The 18587-nt window shown below is 41.6% G+C and overlaps 3 protein-coding genes across 14 annotated transcripts; 2 read left to right on the top strand and 1 right to left on the bottom strand.

Moving 5' to 3' along the window:
* Nucleotides 1–733: 733 nt before the first annotated feature.
* LOC308113407 (keratin, type II cytoskeletal cochleal-like) lies at nt 734–4274 on the bottom strand. 2 transcript variants are annotated; one of them, XM_080469683.1, is made up of 9 exons: nt 3886–4274; nt 3571–3779; nt 3379–3439; nt 3123–3218; nt 2849–3013; nt 2485–2610; nt 2083–2303; nt 1396–1442; nt 734–1290 (listed from the first exon to the last, which is right to left on the bottom strand). In XM_080469683.1, exons 1-9 carry the CDS (start codon nt 4141–4143, stop codon nt 1220–1222), a joined length of 1254 nt encoding a protein of 417 aa, XP_080325809.1. In that variant the 5' UTR covers nt 4144–4274; the 3' UTR covers nt 734–1219. The 2 variants fall into 2 exon arrangements, with proteins under 2 accessions (XP_080325809.1, XP_080325808.1); XM_080469682.1 differs by having other exon boundaries at nt 814–1321; nt 3886–4204.
* A 1810-nt stretch (nt 4275–6084) lies between these two features.
* LOC308113081 (deoxyribonuclease-1-like) lies at nt 6085–10851 on the top strand. Of its 10 annotated transcripts, none has more exons than XM_080469022.1 (10): nt 6085–6164; nt 6301–6383; nt 6605–6693; nt 6786–6872; nt 6944–7056; nt 7325–7437; nt 7687–7844; nt 8180–8276; nt 8378–8510; nt 10276–10851. In XM_080469022.1, the coding sequence occupies exons 1-10, from the start codon at nt 6146–6148 to the stop codon at nt 10395–10397; spliced, it is 1014 nt and encodes a 337-aa protein (XP_080325148.1). In that variant the 5' UTR covers nt 6085–6145; the 3' UTR covers nt 10398–10851. The 10 variants fall into 10 exon arrangements, with proteins under 10 accessions (XP_080325148.1, XP_080325150.1, XP_080325149.1 ...); XM_080469024.1 differs by having other exon boundaries at nt 6117–6205; XM_080469023.1 differs by having other exon boundaries at nt 6117–6164; nt 8378–8523; nt 10276–10455.
* A 109-nt stretch (nt 10852–10960) lies between these two features.
* abtb1 (ankyrin repeat and BTB (POZ) domain containing 1) lies at nt 10961–16881 on the top strand. Of its 2 annotated transcripts, none has more exons than XM_080469017.1 (12): nt 10961–11217; nt 12401–12463; nt 12547–12602; nt 12751–12895; nt 12985–13144; nt 13292–13337; nt 14050–14166; nt 14350–14462; nt 14598–14696; nt 14778–14945; nt 15212–15412; nt 15698–16881. In XM_080469017.1, exons 1-12 carry the CDS (start codon nt 11162–11164, stop codon nt 15902–15904), a joined length of 1431 nt encoding a protein of 476 aa, XP_080325143.1. In that variant the 5' UTR covers nt 10961–11161; the 3' UTR covers nt 15905–16881. The 2 variants fall into 2 exon arrangements, with proteins under 2 accessions (XP_080325143.1, XP_080325144.1); XM_080469018.1 differs by having other exon boundaries at nt 10972–11487; nt 15698–16589.
* The last annotated feature ends 1706 nt before the right edge of the window (nt 16882–18587 follow it).

Raw genomic sequence — 18587 nt, 5'->3', positions numbered from 1 at the left:
ACAACTAAGAAAGATCCTCAGTATACTACCTGATATAGCTCCTTGGCGAGGTCCAGTTAAAGTTCATTATGATCAACCACTGTAATTTCTAAGTATTATGGCAGTCAATTTAATAAAAAAAAAAAAAAGAAGAAATCATATTATACGGAATTATTGTAAATCATCATGCATGCAAAATATTTCTTTCACCTTTAATTTCAGTAAATGAGTAATTTGGGGATAATTCCAATAGTTATCTGGTTCATATGAGCTTAAAGTGATCATCATTGACTAGAACACTTTAAATTAATGGAAAATGGCTCAGGGGGCACAAAGTTTTGGGACAAAGGCCACATGTTAACCATGTCTGCTATAAATGTTTAATGGTAATGAGCTTTTTTTGTTTGTTTGTTTTGTTTTAAGATAGTGTTTTAAGAAGTGGACATGGAAACTCATTAGTGGGACAAGGTAGTCTGTTGCTTCCTTCCAGTTGGGGCCTTCCCAACAAATGTGGTTCAGTGAATTCCCCATCTCACCCTGTGCCTCTGGCCAAGACACTAAACCTTAAGTTGTTCCCAGTTGTGTGCCAGCATCTTCCACGGCTGTCATTATGAATGGATGAGTGATGGGGCTGATCATGAAAAGCATGGTGGGACTCTTAAAGTGTTCAAATGTGCTTTTAAAGTAATACTTGTGTACCTTTTTTCTTTCCCCCTGCAAAAATCCTGAATAAATAATGTAATGAAAACATATAGATATCCCGCTTCTCTTGAAAGTGTATTATCAATACGATTTTCAACATTTATAAGCACGTATACATGACGAAAGGTTTGTCAAAGTCTCGGGAATCAAGATTTATTTTCTGATCCTGTTGTCTGACTGGATTTGTAGTACTGTGTAAAATGTCATTGAATACCAAGAGTAGTTAACTACAAACAATATGTCTAGAAATCCCCAGATGATTAAAAACAGTTGAGATGGATATTTGATTTTGATATTTCATGTTGTATTAACTGGTGCATCATGATTTGAATGTTGATATGGCTTTTTTTTTTTTTTTTTAATTTCTGTTTCAAAAATAAAATAAAAAAAGAAGACAAATTACTTTTTTTTCCAACACAGAAAATTGTAATACATGTTACAAAGATCAGATGCACATGGCTCAATGGTACAGTTGGTTACAAGGCTTTAGACTGGAGTTGATCTTGGGGGTGACTGCGGTGGGTCTGCATTCTCTGCTTTAGCTGTATGTTCTGTTGTGGGTTTCCACCGTCTTGATGAAAATTGGACTCAGCTTTTTCCGCTCGGCGTCTGTTGTAAAGACGATGGTGAAAACATCCTCCTTCACACCAACAGGACACCGTGGCACTGTAATCTTTGATGGAAATGAAGATCTTCACGCCGTGAAATACTTACTTTTGGTGGGCACCATTTGGATGTTGAGAATAGACTCCTGTCCAAGTCTGTCAGAAATAAAGCAGAAAAATCCACTTTGAGCAGTGATGTAGTGGTTCAGTACTGTGAGTGGTGTCTCCAGGCTGAATCAACTCCTAATAAGAACATACTGCTGCAGGTGGCAAATGAAAAAAAGCCTTCATATTTTTATTGTGGAGTCTGTTTTTATTGTAAAAGCAAAACAACGCCACTGTCTGAAAATAAAAGCTATAAATGTCAGACATGTGCTGATTGATCAGGTTTCTTTCTGCTTGTGAATGTGAGTTATGGGACCGGAGACTAAAAAGCATTTATTGCATTTTTTTAAGTTATCACCAGCAATCGAACGCCTGAGGCTGTTTTCTACATTCCAGCCTCGGGGGGGGGGAGTCGTTTAATGCAAGAAGCTGACATGGAGAACTGGTGCTTCAACCCTTCCTTACTGATAATACAAAGGTTTGGGGCGGGAGAATATGGTAGGTACACCATGGACAGTTTATAATAATCACAAACTATCCTGACAAAGTTTTACAAAGGAGTTCTCCCCTTTTTTCTAAATGAAGTTCGCTGTATGTTCACTATTTGTTGGACCGTACATCATAAGTCTCCAACCAAACTGCTGAGTTCTAGATGATGTGGACTATTCCGGGATCGATATACACAACTCACCTTTCCTCCTCTCCTTCCAGTAGCTTCCTATAGGTGGAGATCTCAATGTCCAGAGCCAGTTTGACATTCATGAGCTCCTGGTACTCTCTGACCTGCCGGGCCATGTCCTGCTTGGCCTTCTGCAGAGCCTGCTCCAGCTCTTGAATACGGACCTTTCCATTCAGCACAGCCTTTTCCCCACGTTGCTCCACCTCGGCTATGCTGCTCTCAATGGTGGCGCGCTGGGGGGGAGAACATTTTTTAAAAATATAGTATCTCAGAAGTGCAATTTATGCATTTCCATTCATTTTTGCCACTTATTTCTATAAATCCTTGTAAACTGTCGTATCATCTCTTTCTATAAACAAGTTTATTTGCTTTGGACTTCCCACAGGTCAGGAGGTTTATAACTCTTCCCCTCACCTGCATTTCTACATTTCCAATCTCATGCTGCAGGCGGCAGATCAAACGCTTGAGCTCAGCGATTTCCCCTTTGGTGCTTTTCAGCTCGTTGTCATACTGGTTGGCTTCTGCAGTCATCTGCTGAAACTGGTGGCAAACAGGGAGTAACGATTTAAAAAAAAAACACACTCAAAATACCAGCATCAAAACATGCTTGAAGCAACGGCTTCCAGCTAATTGATTTTCTTGAACATTTACAAGCTTTAGGAAACTTGTTAAAGCACTCTTGTCAAATTTTGAATGGGGAGCCTAGTTGTTTTATAGTTTCTGACACGGACACATCCGAGTGTTTCATCACCCCAGGCCATGGATTGAAGTCTTTCACCTTTGTCTTGTGCCAGGCTTCAGCTTCTTCGCGGCTGCGGGCAGCGATGTCCTCATACTGAGCCTTAACATCTGCCACAACCTGATCCATGTTCAGGTGGCGGGAGTTGTCCATCTGCACCACCACGGAGGTCTCCCTCAGACTCTCCTGCAGCTCACGCAGCTCCTTGTGATGAAACAACATGTACAGGAAGATTGAGAAGACAAACTCCAAACAATAACAGACATTCATGTTCTTGAATTCACATTCTGAGATGATGAGAATATTTGAATACCAGATTATACAGAGCTGTGAGGAAGGTAAATTCATCACGTAGAGCAGACACTCTGTCATTCAGATCCATCTTGGACAGATACCCAGAATCCACATCCTGGGGGCAGTTTTTAGAAAGGGGAGGAAAAAAACAACAACAAAAAAATTGCTTTCAAATTGCACATGAGATGAGTCATTTTGGGAATTTCATATGGGCTTTAAATGAGGGTTGTTCAAGTGAAATGTTGGCCTCATCTAAAAGAGGCCAATAACTTTACCTTTTTGACCATGACAAAGTCATTCTCCGCTTCATTCCTCTTGTTTATCTCATGCTCAAATCTGAAACACCCAAAAATTACTCGGATTACTCATGCCGATCTTATCAGGCTGCACATATTTCACTCCTGTTCACAGGCTGAACACTTGGATTGTGTTCTTACGCACCATCCCCCCCAAATAACCCCACTTACCTTGTCTTGTAGTCACCCACATTTTTATGCATTAGGCTGTTCTCCATGTCCAGTCTCTGTTTGTCATTGTTGAGAAACTCCAGCTGTTTTTGCAGGTTGGAAATGTAGAGTTTGAGCATTGGCTCAATGTCAGAAGAGGTGGTGGTCTGCTCCTGCAACAGCTTCCACTTGGTTTCCAGCATTTTGTTCTGCTGCTCCAGGAATCTAACCTGGAATATAAGGAAGTGTCAACAGAGTTAAAGAAGTATCTTTTCTCGAAAAAGCTTTAAATCTCTTTCGGCTATATATGGAAGTAAGAATGAAAGGTTCCTTTACCTTATCAATGAATGAGACAAATCGGTTATTCAGGGTCTTGATCTGCTCCTTCTCCTGGGTACGAACAGCTTGAACATTGGGGTCAATGTCTAGATTCAACGGGGTCAGCAGGGTCCTGTTGATGGTAACAGGGACAATGGCTTGATGAGCTCCAGCGCTAACTCTGGGGATAGAGTAGGACCCCATGGACCTGCTGCTGAACCCTCCAGAGGAGGAGTACGCTCCTGGCCGGCTGCTGCGCGTCTTCCTCAGACTCATGGTGGTGTTGTGTGGAGGCTTGGAGAGGATGGAGAGTTTCAAGTGCTGGTTAAGCTCCCTTGTGCATGATTTTTAGGTTTTGGCCACTTTATAAGAAAGGACTGGGTGTGGCGTGATAGTGAAGCTCTGTGAATGTGGGTAAACCAGTCGGACACATACCACCTGCCCTCCCACCTACCCCTACTTCAGAAGATACACGCTTGTCGGGCAGGTATCTTTTCCTGTTTCACGTGTGAAAACTTTTGAGTAATGTGACAAAAGTGTTTTCCTTGGGGGTGAGCACCAGGTATGTTAAAGAGTAAAAAGAAAACCATGTTCCAGTAGGTCGACAACACAGAATCTTGACAGGAATGATGTGTGGAATGAATGAAATTTCATTGTAGTACCAGCAAAAAAGACGCGTGAAACCCCATGTGACAAGATAATAAACATTAAGTATTAATGGAGTTTTCAGTCATTTTATTTTGGATATTATTAGAAATTAATGGAAAAACTAATGCAGGATTCAATATGTGGCTCTTGAGCCCCTCCGACATGGCCTCTGAAGCTGTCAGTGAATTATACATAAATAAATAATTTTATCTTTATTTTACTCGTACACTACATTCATTTTCAAACAGATTCTAATCTCCTGGTTAAAAGATAGAAAGAAAATATAAGAATTTACAATAAAGACATACATTATGTAGTAGTATGAAGTATTTGCAATACAAAATAAATAAAAGGACGAAAGGACATGACAAACAAAAAGAACTTTTCAAAAGAGAAAATAGTCATAAATAAGTTAGAGCAGCATTGTTATACAGTTTTATGGATGACCTGTTGTGGCTTCTTCATGAAATAAAAACACATCTTTATAGTAATCTCATGTGGATTATGTTGTAGTATTGGCATGAATGGGTTAGGGATGGAGGCTGCAGCAGTCTGCCGCTGATGGAGCCAGTCAGAGCGCCACAGTGTCCCCTGTGGAGAGGGTGAGAGACGTTTTCCATGGTGGATCTCAGCTTCGCAAAGATCCTTTTCTCACCCTCCTCTACGAAAGGGTCTCCATGGGTGTCCCCAAGACAGAGCTGTACGTCCTGACCAGTCTGTCCAGCCTGCTCCTGTCTCACTGTGTCCCGGAGAAGGCAGCTGAAGACAACGGGAGGAGTTGAGGGAACCCAAGCTGGGTGTGATGAGGAGCAGTTTGAGGGAGGAAGGCCAGGATCGAATCTGTTAAAAAAAGGAAATCTCACCCATTTTCTGGCCCTGGGATCCTCGGTCCCCCTCCACTGGCTCTAGTCCAGCCAGTGATGGTGTTTAGCCTTAATTATAAGTACTAATCATCATTAATGCAACCTAAGATAGTTTTTGTGTGTTTGGAAGTCATGAGTGGTGGTGTGACCAATTTTAAGGTTAAACATATCTTGTATTAGTCTATTGTTGGAATTCTGTTCCTAAAGGTTGCAGAGTAAGTCTTAAGTCATTCTAATCAGTGAATAAGTCATCTGGTGGTTCTCCCGGTGTGGCGTCAGCCTCCCCTGGAGGGCACTGGGGGGCTTTAGAGGGACTCTGTGGGTGAAAAACCATCAAAACCATGAGACTAACAACAGTGGCTCACCATAAATAAATGAGTACCACATGTGAAAATACAAACATTCAACTAGCTTGAGAAGATGCATGATATTTATCGGGCTCTCCTCCTCCCATACAACGGTGTCTGTTTTGAATTTGATCCTATTTTCAATGTATTTCAATATTTAATTGAGTTTTCCTGAGTTTGGGAGAGACTGTATTAATCTGGAGCTTATTGATGAACTTTGTGTGTTTTCTCTCATCACAGGGGAGCGTCGGGGTTGTTGCTTCAGCCCTGATGAACATGAATCACCACAGCCAGTATCTCCTTTCAAACTGGTTCTGGTATGCTTTCTTTTTTTCTTTGTGCACATGCTTGGTTTCTCTCCCTTTTGAAACTAACCATCCAATCACCTCCTCCCTCTAAAAAAAACAAGCACGGAGGAATATGTTTCTCATGAAGCCAGGTGCTGCTTCACACCTTCACAACATCCAGCCACATGTTGAAGTCAGCAGGTTTTTATTTCCAGGATGTTTGAATTGACGCTGACTACGTGTCAGTGTCACTGATGATTACGTTTCTTTTTGTTTTCCTCTTGTCAGCTATGAAGATCGCTTCGTTCAACGTGCAGAGGTTTGGCGTGGCAAAAGTCTCGGATCCAGACATCCTGTCCACCCTGGTGAAGGTAAAGCGCCTCCTCTCTGGATCACCGAGGGCCAGTGCACTGGGACTGCACTCTTGACACGACACTACAAGTGTTTGGCTTTATGAATGTGTTGATCCTGCCAGGCTTTCTGTTGAGTGTGAAGATATGCTAAAACTGTTGCTGTGTAATTATCGCCGTCACTAATGGACACGTGCCAATCGGAAGGTAACGTTTTGTCTCACTACAACTGTCTTTCACAGATCGTCTCTCGATATGATATCATATTGATTCTGGAGGTGGTGGATGTGAGCGGCACTTCTGTTAGACTCTTCTTGAATGAGCTGAACAGGCAAGTTTGTGTGTGTTATTTTTCTAAATGAAGGGAGCAGATATAGCCGTTGCCTTTTCACTTGCTCATAGTTACTTGGATATCCTCTTCAGGGTCAACACATCCCACCACTACAACCTGCAGCTCAGCGCCCGCCTGGGAAGAAACAGATACAAGGAACAGTTTCTTTTTCTCTTCAGGTAACTTTCGGTCTACTCTCTTGATTGTCAGATTGTTGTTGCTGCCACAAACACAGATTCCTGTCTTGTAGAGATGATGTGGTTGACTTAATCGATTCCTACCAATATGAAGACAACCAGGCACACAACATGGACGCTTTTGCAAGAGAGCCCTATATTCTCCACTTCAAACCTCGCAACACAGGTCAGTAAAGAATAGAGCAGACGTGTGTATCCGTGTGTTTGTTGATCTAAATCTCAGCCAGCGAAGGAGGCATGTGTGGCATGTCTGAGTCATGTCTGTGAATGGGCGTTTGTTTGTCTTATGGATGTTTTCTCACACTTGATAAATAGATGTCGACAGCAGGTTTATCAACTTCAGTCTGCCAACACCTTTTGTGTGCATCCACATATTCATGAAGCTTATCAGAGTTGAACATTTGGAGTCTGCAGAGTTGTTTTTCTCCTTGCAGCGCTGAAGGATATAGTGCTGATCCCGGTTCACACCCGGCCACAGGACTCGGAGAAAGAGCTGGATGAGCTTTATGAGGTCTTCCTGGCAGTCAAAAACAAATGGAAAACTGAGGTGGGTTCAGCTACTGAACATTTATATGTATGCCACCAAAAATACCTTTCGAAAATCTAGAGCAGACCTTGGAAATTTCCTCATGGTTTCATTTTGAGGGGGTACCACAGTGATACACAAAAAGCACCATTATGTACATTATTAAAGATGAATCCAAGACGAAAGACGAAAGTAAAGATGAATATACCCAGAAAAATAAGTACAGGGAGGGACATTTCTTCTGAAATGTTTATTTTGGACTTCCTGTAGAATGTAATGATCCTGGGGGACTTCAACGCAGATGGTGCGTATGTCACAAACACGGAAATGAGGGAAATCCGAATTCGCAGTGACAAGAACTTCCACTGGCTGATCGGTGATGACGTGGACACCACTGCAAATACCACAACCAACCACACCTATGACAGGTGCATGCAAACGTTTTCCAAAGTGTTGCTCATGATCTGATGGGAGAACACCACTTTAAAGTGGGGATATTGTGAGATGTGAGAGCAAACCATATGTAAAACACACACATACGCACGCACGCACACACGCACCTAAGCTAAATAGACGTAAAGTATATTCTTTTTCTACACCTTTTAGAACAGACTACATTTGGATTTGCTTGTTTATTTTCCATTCCAATCTTCAGTTTTGTATTATACATATCAGTATTTACATTTCAAATCAAACATTTTCTTTTTGTTTAATGAGAAAGGAAGAAAAAAAGAAATACTGAAATGATACGCTTCTCCGACAGGATTGTTGTTTACGGACAAGACATGCTGTCAGCTATTGTCCCTCACTCAGCCAAGACCTTCAATTTTCATAAAGAATTTTCTCTGACGGAAGAAATGGTGAGTCGTCTCTCTATAGCAACGAGATATGCACTTTTATGGCCTTTCCACTGTCCTGTCTGTGAGAATATTTGTCATTCAGAGTATGCACCTTCGCGCAGGCCCTGAGAGTGAGCGATCACTACCCTGTCGAAGTAGAGTTATGCGGCTCTCCGCCCTTCTGGACGTCAGAAAGCAGCCGCAGTTGTACAACACAAGACACCAGAGAAGCACCTGAGCGCAGAGCTGTCACAGGTGATGAGCAAAGGTGCAATTTACTGACTTGTCACCGATAGACGTGAAGTTTTTGACGTGTTTCCCCTGGACTTATGAGAATACAGTTTTAGATGTGCTGACCCACTTATGTCTGATATATAGCTGTTTTGGCATTAACACAAGGACATATACTGTAGGTGCAGTATGTCTGGAATGTGGGAGTGTTGGTCAGGTGAATTTCAAAGATTTCACTTATGTAACATTCATTGTTTAAAAGGGTTGTGACTGAATGCTGTAAAACAACATAAAAGTCAAGTTTTATGACCAGAGATTTTTTACTTATGATCAAACGGTTTTTTTGTTGTTTTTTTACAAGGGGGGGGATGAACTGACCTTATTAGGATGATGCATTAAAGCAGCATCCTAATGATTAACCTCATTGTAACACCAAACATGAACAAACGTCAACTGGTTATGAGAACATCAATGTCATATTTGTCTAAATCTGCTCAAAGTACAATACTAATGAGTCGTCTCATTTAATCCTCATTATATTTGTTATGAAATACAACAAAAATGTAGTATTTTGTTCTGTTGGAATGATTATCAGAACTCACTAATAAAGACTTAACGGGAAAAATAAATCTAAAAAAGTCTTCTGAGCAAAACACAATTTCTTCAAATTTGAACGTTGCATATGATGTTTAATTGCTGATCACATTGTGAATGTGTGGATTGAAAGTTCAAATGGTATTCATTTAAAGAGGAGCCAAATGAACAGGGATGAAGCCAAGCTGAAGAATCAAAGATAAAAAATTTTTTTTTAATAAAGGTACAGTGTAAAGATACAAGAAAAGAAAGAAAAGCAGTAGCAGTAGCCTGTATTATAAATGTTAGTCTGGATGATTGTCCTCGTACGCAATGTTTGGTAAACATGGCGGATGCTGATTTGGTTCTATAACTCTTTCAACAACCAAAAGTCTCTCATTCATGAAATGTTATAGCTGCCAAAACAGAACCAAAAAAATTAATATATTCATTGAGCGGACAAGAATAAAACAGTTCTTATGTCTGTAGGAGCGACAGTGATATACTGAAAAGAGGATGTGATGGTAATAAATGAAACTCCAAAGACAGAGTAACTGGTCACAAGTTTTGCTGAAGGTGTTTAATGCAATGTTGCAACATATTTTAACCATATTGTTCAATCAGTTTTTCTTTTTAAGACAAAAGGAGGTCATCCGGGATTGAATAGAACAACAATATATCATTCTGATAAAAGTCAGACTGCCCTTAAAATTCCTTCTCCATCCATCCTTCCATCCATCGATCAACCACACTCCCTCCATCTTCTGAAGATTTAATCAATTAAGGGTCACAAAGCAGTGGAGCCGTTCCAGCTGACTATGGGCAAAAGCAGGATACACATGCACTTTCCAGTTTACAAATTCATCACAGGACAAATTCACACATCTATGGTAAATTTAGTGTGACGGACAGTGTGAATATTCAAACTCCAGACAGAATGGCCCTAAAGCGGCAACTCTCTCAATTTACAGTAAACCTCAGACACATGTTTTTGTGCCGAGGAACCAGAGAACACGTAAACTTCACACAGAAAATCACTCCAAACTCGAACTTGAACCTGAGAGATATGTGTAATAACCACTTCACCACAGTGCAGCTTGTATTCACGGTGAAAACTTAACATGCAAAAAGCTACAAATATGACTGAGATGTTCCCCTTGAGAATTGCATATTGTAAATGTTAACCAAATTAATGTATATGTCCTTGTGCTTGCAGAGAGTTTGGAGGAGGATGTGTTGAAGCTGCAGAGAGAAAACCTGCTGCTGGAGCGAGAAAAGCTGCAGCTCCAGGTCGCCTTACTAAAGCATCGCCTTGACACCCTCAGAGCAGAAGACTGATCCCTACGGCATTTCAATCTGTGAAAAAAAAAAAATTAAACGCAAATGTTTAAACCTGACTGACTCATTTAACAGGAAGAAGGTGCCGCACAGGATTGTGCCTGAATGTGCTGCTCAGGGTTTGTTTGACCCATGACGAAGTAAAAACTGGGGCAAGTATAATGAGCTGTATTTCACGCGAACAGAGGGTTTAAAAACTCTCTGACGTTTTCCGCCTTTAAAAACATGACGCATACAACTAAAGATCCGTGTCACGCTAGATATTTAGCTTCTTAAAGAAAAAAAGCGCATCGCAAACGAGGCCAAGCAAAGAGGAAGTGCTGTGACGTGTGTTGCGTTCAGATAACCAAGATAAGATCGGACACACCGCGAGCTGTAGTATTTATTCACAAAAACGTGCCAACATCGAGCCACACATGTACTACAAAATAAAGTGATATGTGCGATTTCAACTAAAAACATTTGGGTTGCATTATAATTGTATGAGAATATTGAACGTCCCCTGTCGTGTGACGGAGCTGTTCGTTTTACCCCGTTTGTGGAGGTCCGTGAAGTAGTCCTCTGCTGATCACGTGACTCGTGGAGCTTTAACACCAAAACAAACCGAGGGTAGCAGCAACTAGTAAACAACCGAGCAGGAAGGAGAGCCATCCGAGCGATTCTCACCACCTCCACCGAGCTACCCGTCCAGAACCCGTCCAGAACCTGTCCGGAAGACAGGCCGCCTCAATGCATCACAGAGGAGCGAGAACCCCGCGGCGATCATGGACGTGCATGACCTGTTCAGCAGCTGCAGAAAGGGCGACGTTTGTAGAGTCAGGTAGTGCAGACGTCCTGTCAAACCTTAAACTAACCTCCTTATAGGTCTGCTCTTAGTCGGGATATCCTTCAAATGTCCCAGTCTACAGTGTTTCTGTGAAGTCCAAAAGTTGGAAGCATGTTTTTTCTTTTCTTGGCTTTTTCGCACATCGGGAAATAGCAGTGCTAACATTAGGTCTGATGAGGCAGGTTGTAACCCTAGAAAGGTTGATCTGATGTTGACCAGGACACAACTGAGATCCTCTGAGGCCAACAGAATGAACACAACAAGGTCCAGCCCACATCAACACACTCAATTACAATGACATTGCTTTATCGTTCACTAAAGAACCTACGGAAGCCTATTGCATTCACATGAAAACAGTTAACTCTGTTTTTCCCGAAGTAATAAGATAATTACCTCATAATTACTAGAAAAAAATCGACTTTTTCTGAATTAACAAGATAATTATCTCGTAATTCTGGGAAACAGTTTTATGAAAAAATAGGGAAACAACTCTGTGTAATGGGACAGTAGTGCCTTTTAGTTCCAGTGTAGGAAACAAGCTTCCCCCGAGTCTTATGTTTAATCCAGTTTTTATTTCTGTTTGGGTCTTTAAGTAGTGTTGATGGTACTGTTATTAGTTTGTCAACTTTACTCAGGCACGTCAGGAATCTGCTGCTGTTCAGATGTAAACAAGCTTGGGTCTGTTTGATGTTGCAGTGTTTCACCAGGAAAAACTGAGCAGATATGGCAGGCTTCACGGATATAGGATGATGAAGAAGACACTGATTGACACAATAACAGTACCATCAACACTACTTAAAGAGTTTGTCTTTGTTTCTCCACACAGAATAGAGTGATATTAGAATGGAATATAGAAATGTCAAATAGGTAAATATTAATTTGTACAAAGCTTAACAGTGAACACATATATATGATTAAACACACTAAAATCTGCACTGCACACAGCAATGCTTTAATTTGGTGTTGATAAAAGCAAAAATCAGTATAGAATCAACCAACAGTTGTATGTATGTTCATGTTTTGTATCTTGCACTTTCTTTCTTTGGTTATATGAACATTTGCGGCTCCTTCGTGATCCGTCACTCTGTATCTGATTTGTTGCCTCAGTGTTTGACAGACGCTGTATGTATTCCAGCACTTTGCTGTAATCACCTCTCTCATTTTTTTCCACTTAAAGATACCTCGTTGAACAGAGAGATGTGGACCTCAATGTAAGAGACAAATGGGACAGCACCCCATTGTGAGTACAGTGTATTGTGGCGCTCTCAGTGACATTCCATTAATATAATAACAAACTGAAAGGTGAACACTTTTGTGCTTCAGGTACTATGCCTGTCTTTGCGGTCATGAGGAGTTGGTCCAGTACCTGTTGGCTAGTGGTAAGCCTCAAGTTTCACTTTTCAAACTCTTACATTCATTAAAAAAAAAAATGCTGAATTGATGCAAAATTCTACTTTTACAACGTATCGATATCTTCTTGAGATGTTCCTCTGCATCATACTAATACTTTGATTAATTTACCTCCAGGTGCCAAGTGTGAAGCCAACACGTTTGACGGTGAGAGATGCTTGTACGGCTCCCTGAGTGACTCCATTCGACGTCTGCTTAAAGAATACAAGTGTGTCAGCGGGCGAGCTATGCAGCGGGACGATTTTAACTACTTCCTGCACATGTAAGGCTCCGGTTCCTCACCTGTTTCAGATGTTCCACTGTTGTAGTCTAGGTCCTTCATATGTCCTCCATGTTTTTTTCCCCCATCAGGTTATTGGAACAGGGTCAGCGCAGTGACGTCAAGTTCCTGGTTCACGGACAAACATTTCCAGCTCATCGGTGTATTCTCAGTGCACGCTCAGAGTACTTCACCGAGATGTTTGAGTCCAAATGGAAAGGGAAACACCTGATCACTCTCAAACACCCTCTGGTGAACATCTATGTTGTTTGGATAGTTAACACTGTATTACACATGTTATTACCGTGTCACATTAGTCAGTGAATCGCAGCCATATTGTGTGTATTTTTATTTAGTTTTAATAATTTTGGATAAAATGATTAAATGTTTTTATTGCAGATCAACCCTGCAGCCTTTGGAGCCATTCTGCAATATTTCTATACAGGTGGGTGTATAGTACATTACAGCAGATAGTACCTAGGTTTATTGGATTACTTGTAGTTTTGATAACATGCAGTGAGTATGGAAGTTTTGTTTATGTTGGCATTATAGTAGCTAGAAGGTTTGACAGGTGAGCTTTGACTTAGAAGTGATGAAGCTGCTCAGTTTATTTGTTTTGACGACTTTTTAGATCGTCGACAGAAGAAATGAGGCTATAATTGAAAATATCTGCTTCCAGCTGTAAATGTAATCTACTAAACCTACAGATAATGGTTAAACACCTACAAACATTTAAAAGCTCCTAGACATGTTTCAAAACCAATTAGGTGGGAGTGTATCTGCCTTTTCATACTTGCATATTGTTTTTTAATATTGTTTAATCTCCAAAATACAAATGACTTGAAGGTGCAGCTGAAAGCATACGAGTGCTCAAACTCAAAGTCACATACATAAACAAAACGGTCCATATTATTGCACAAATTAGTGTTACAATGCGTCCATTCCAGCCGCCAAGAGGAAAGTTTCTCATCAAGCAGATGAAAGAAAAAAAACAAAGGGTTTATCGAAGTGGAGTAATAACGGTGTGTTTGTACAGTAGTGGAAAAAACACTTAAGGGAGTGTCTCAGAGTCTTAATTCCCATTGATGCCTGCACACCAGTGGCAAGTATTTGCAGAAAAGCACATATTCTCATATGTTTTTTTATTCTTGTGACAGGACGAATGGATATTGATATAAGTCTTGTGGAGGACAGCAGGCGACTGGCTAAGCAGTGTAAAATGGCCGATCTTATCGAAGAGCTGGAGAATAAATGCAAGCAAGTGTATGAATTTGGTAAGAACTCTCTGTTCACATTCAAAACATTGGATCTGTGTGTGGATTACAATTGCCAACAAACACAGTATGTCCAATAGCTTTGAGCATTTTCATCCACGTGGCTTCTTTGTTTTTGTACTTGTGTGTCTGCTGAAATGAGCAATCTGTTGAGTCTTTATTTCTCTCTTTCTGCTGATGAAGTGTCGAATAAGCCGGGGATCTGTGTGAAAGTGCTGAGCTTGGAGCCTCACAGCGGTCAGCTGCAGGACGACATGGCTCAGTTAGCAGACTGTGCACTCCCCATTGAATTGAGAGTAAGAAACCTGGCCGCACATCCTCTCACTCAACCTCTCATTTTATAGGGTTCAAGGCGTCTCTGAAGCCCTGATCTTACTGAAACTATGTGTTCCCCCATGTGATAATAACCCACTTGTGTTGAATCTCCCCAGGTTGGATTCGGTGAGCTCCCCTTTAACCGAGTCGATCGCTTCCCAACTTATCCTGACATCTGCTTCAGAGTGGATGGTTCTGACTTCTTGTGTCATAAGGTAACATCGGCAAAGCTTTCACCGCCGTCCTCCGTCACACATCACTCGGCATTCAAACTGTGTGTTTCTGTGTGTTTCCAGGCGTTCTTCTGTGGACGCAGTGATTACTTTAAGGCCTTGCTGGAGGACCACTTCAGTGAGGGCCAGCAGCTGCAGTCGCAGCCCAGCACCCCAGTGATTACTTTACACAACATCTCCCATGAAATCTTTATCCACGTCATGTATTACATCTACACTGACCACACGGAGGTTTGTGCACAATTCGGGTCTGACATGGGAATCAGGGGTACAAACAGTTTATAAGATGAAGAGTCACCGAAAGCTCATTAACAAATGGTCATTTAACGATGGACTTTAAACCACTTCTTGTTGGTTAACTTTATGTTATGTAGCTGCACTAAAATAGCAAGTAATAAAGAAGCTACTCCCTTACATTATGTGAAAGACTTATTGGTTTCCACACAGTCGTGTAAATGTCCCCTGCGCAGCTTTGACCTCTGGCCTGTGTTTTCCAGCTCACCGCCGACGGTGTGTTGGACGTGCTGTGTGTGGCCGACATGTACCTGCTGCCGGGGCTCAAGCGTCTGTGTGGGAAGACGCTGGCGAAGGCCATATGTGAGGACAATGTGGTCCGCATGTGGAGGATGGCCAAGCTTTTCCGTCTGTCTCGGTTGGAGGATCAGTGCACAGAGTTCATGGCCAAGATCATCGAACGGGTGTGTGTGTGTGTGTGTGTGTGTGTGTGTGTGTGTGTGTGACATAAAATCAGATAAGAACTTAGAAAATGACAACAATGTCATTTAAATCTACTTTCTTCCCGAGGGACCCAAAATTTGACCATTTTAAACCGAGGAATCCCCTCCCCCACCACGACCTGTACAAATACAAAAACAAAGATGACGGAACAGCATAACGCGCGATATGTGAAATACAGTTATATTCTGTAACGATGAGTTCCACTTCTCTGAGGATAAACTCTTTGGGCACTCTCCCCCCCACAGCTGGTGGAGCAGCCCGAGTTCGCCGAGATGGTCAAAGAGGACGCGGCGTCGCTGGAGGAGCGGCACGAGACAGACTCCGTCCCCCTGGTAGATGAGATCCGATACCACATCACCAGCAACGTGCAGACGTACAGTGCCATCGAGGAGGCCAATCAGAAGCTGGAGGCCTTGGAGGAGCTGCTGTCCAGCATTAATATTGACTGTTGAGGGGTCTGCAGGTTTGGAATTCAGTGCTTTTGAGGAGGATTGTACACTGACGTGGTAAAAAACAAACAAGCAAAAAAACTATAGCAGATGAACAGGAACACGTGTGTGTTATTTTTATTTTTTGCCCAAAATATTTATGTGAAGGAAGCTTGTTCAGGTGTTGGCATGTTTTTGAAAGCTTTTCCTTTGAGTTACTCAACATTTCTTCAAAGAGAATAAAAATGTGTTTTAAGGTGGTCGTGTGAATCTGAAAAAAGTTGCATCAGCATCAATAATTCACAAGAAGTTGTATTTATTTAATTTTAGGTGATCCTCGTCATGACGTGGGACTTTTTTAGTAGATGCTACAACACAGTTTTATCATGTATTTCATATATGGAGGCACTCGCTCTTTAATTTTTAGGCAGCATTAGTTTGAATTAGGCTGATGTGCAGGAGCTTTCCTCATGGTTACTGAGATATCCCTATAGTTTAGATACATTATAGTCCCCCCCCTTCTAAAAAAAAGCCCCCCATGGCTTTTGTTGCAGTCTGAATCAGTGAAACTCGTTTTTGCAGTTAATCCTTCCTGCCTAATGATTGTTATAAAGAAGTAGGTAATGTCATCCTCCCTCTTTCACCGTGCTGCTTGAATGGATCATCTTCTGCTCTTACTTTTACCCATTAAAGTGGTATTATAAACTTCAGGCGTGTGTTCTTGAACATTACATGAACTGGACGGTTGAAGGCCAGGCCTTTCTGTGTGGAGTTTGCATTTTCCTCCGGTGTGTTAATTAGTGACACTAACTTGCCCCGAACAGGATAAGGCAGTATAGTAAAAGGATGTCGAAGGAGTGCAGTTAAAGAAAACACCTGAAGATGGCAACATTTCTCAGTTTATCGCCCTGGCTTTGTGGGGTTTTCTTACGCCACATAATAGTTGTTTTCCAGACCTTTTCACGTGTGGGAAAATAAATAAATCCTTAATCCAGCCCTCTGAACTCATGGGAACGTTTTCTGAATGGATCTGTCTGACAGTTGTTCGTTTTTCAGATCACTTATTCATCTCAAGTTCACAATGGTGAGAAGGAGGGCAGTGAAGACGTGAGGCGCTCAGACATGTTAGTCGAGATTTAGATGTCTGTATATGTCTGTCAGAGTTTTGGCTCTGCGGTTTACAAACGTCGTCCCGGTGGGCTCCATCACTGCGAAGTGTCCCGGAGGAGAGGACAAAGCTGTGGCGCCTTGACGGAGCCCCGAGGTTCAAACCCCAATGAGGAGAGGCTGTGGCCACATTAAAGTGCAGTTCAGCCCAAAACACTAAGGCCATCCTTCAGGAGACAAAACCCTTGGCTTCCCGCCCAGCATCCTGAAAGCGTACATGCTGAAAAAAGACGAGAATAAACAATACAATTAGTTATTACCCCAACAAGCTTCTTTTACCGACGTTTTATGGTTGTTGTTGCTAAGCAGCTCAGTGTGGTTTTAGTCTTGGGTGGGAAAGTCCAGTTTATTATGTGGCACCTCCAGACAAACGCATATTATATTTCTCAGCATTTTATTCACTTTCCTTGGAGACTGTGTTTATGAGCTGCTTAACGTCTATTCAACACCTCCACAGGCACCGGCCTTGAGTCAGACTAGCACAGTGCGAAGGCCTGAAAAACGCTGACCTTGAATGGAAATCACAGCCAGACTGTCTTTGCTAAATCCACTTTAAATACATGTTAATGTATCTCAAGGCCAGAGGTTTCTTGTTTTTGAGGATGACACTTTCTTTCTTCTCTTCTCTTTTTTTTTTTTTCAAAATCTTGGATATTTGATTCAATGGATGTCAAACTACTAAATGTTTTTAAATGCCGACAACATTTTAACTCACAATTCAAATCAGCATTAACTTTTTAAATCCACTGCAACATGTTTTCTGATTGAATATTCATACTCTATATGGCTGTTATTGTGGGGTTTTTTTGTGTCCAGGCTATGAATCATTTGTCATGTGTGAAGTTGAGTCCTCCCAAAGGAAGAAAACAATATTGAAGCAGGCAGTAGGGGGTAAAATCTTGTGGCCTGTGAGTCATGGCACTGTGACTCAGACTCATGAGTGTGAGATCTGCAGTGATCCGCAAAGCAACAAATCCGAGCACTCGAAGTGCAAGGAACCTTATGAAACCCGAGAGATTAATGGAATCCGAGCACTGGAAGTGAAATCCATGATGACCATCAGCCATCGCGCCACCTGCTGGAACCAGGAATTTGGGTCTACATAACCTGTTCATGCTCCAACTGACACCAAATGTCACATGCTTCATTAGATGACAAATATATGCCGACAGACATTCTTAGTAGGAGTCCCGTAAGGAGCGAGGATCCGTTCAAGGCTGCATGCCATCAACCACCCGTCTCACACCCACCGTCAACATCACGGCCATCTTCCTCACAAAGAGTTCTGTCCAACACCCCGTGGAGAGAACTCATTTTAACCGCTTGCAGTGTTGGGCAAGTTACTTCCAAAATGTAATATATTATATATCATTGGTTACTGGCATTTGAAAGTAATTAGTTACATCACTCTAAATTGTAATGTGTTACACTTTACTTTGCGTTTGAGAACTGCAGAAATATTACAAGGCATTCTAAATTGCTGAAATGTAGTTTATTGCAGCTCAATATAAATTCAGAGGAGCGAGGGGCAGCATAATGA

This window comes from Lipophrys pholis (assembly GCF_963383615.2).
Source record: "Lipophrys pholis genome assembly, chromosome: 8".
Taxonomy (NCBI): domain Eukaryota; kingdom Metazoa; phylum Chordata; class Actinopteri; order Blenniiformes; family Blenniidae; genus Lipophrys; species Lipophrys pholis.
Note: the sequence above shows the minus strand (reverse complement) of the source record. Positions and strands in the feature narration are given on the sequence as shown.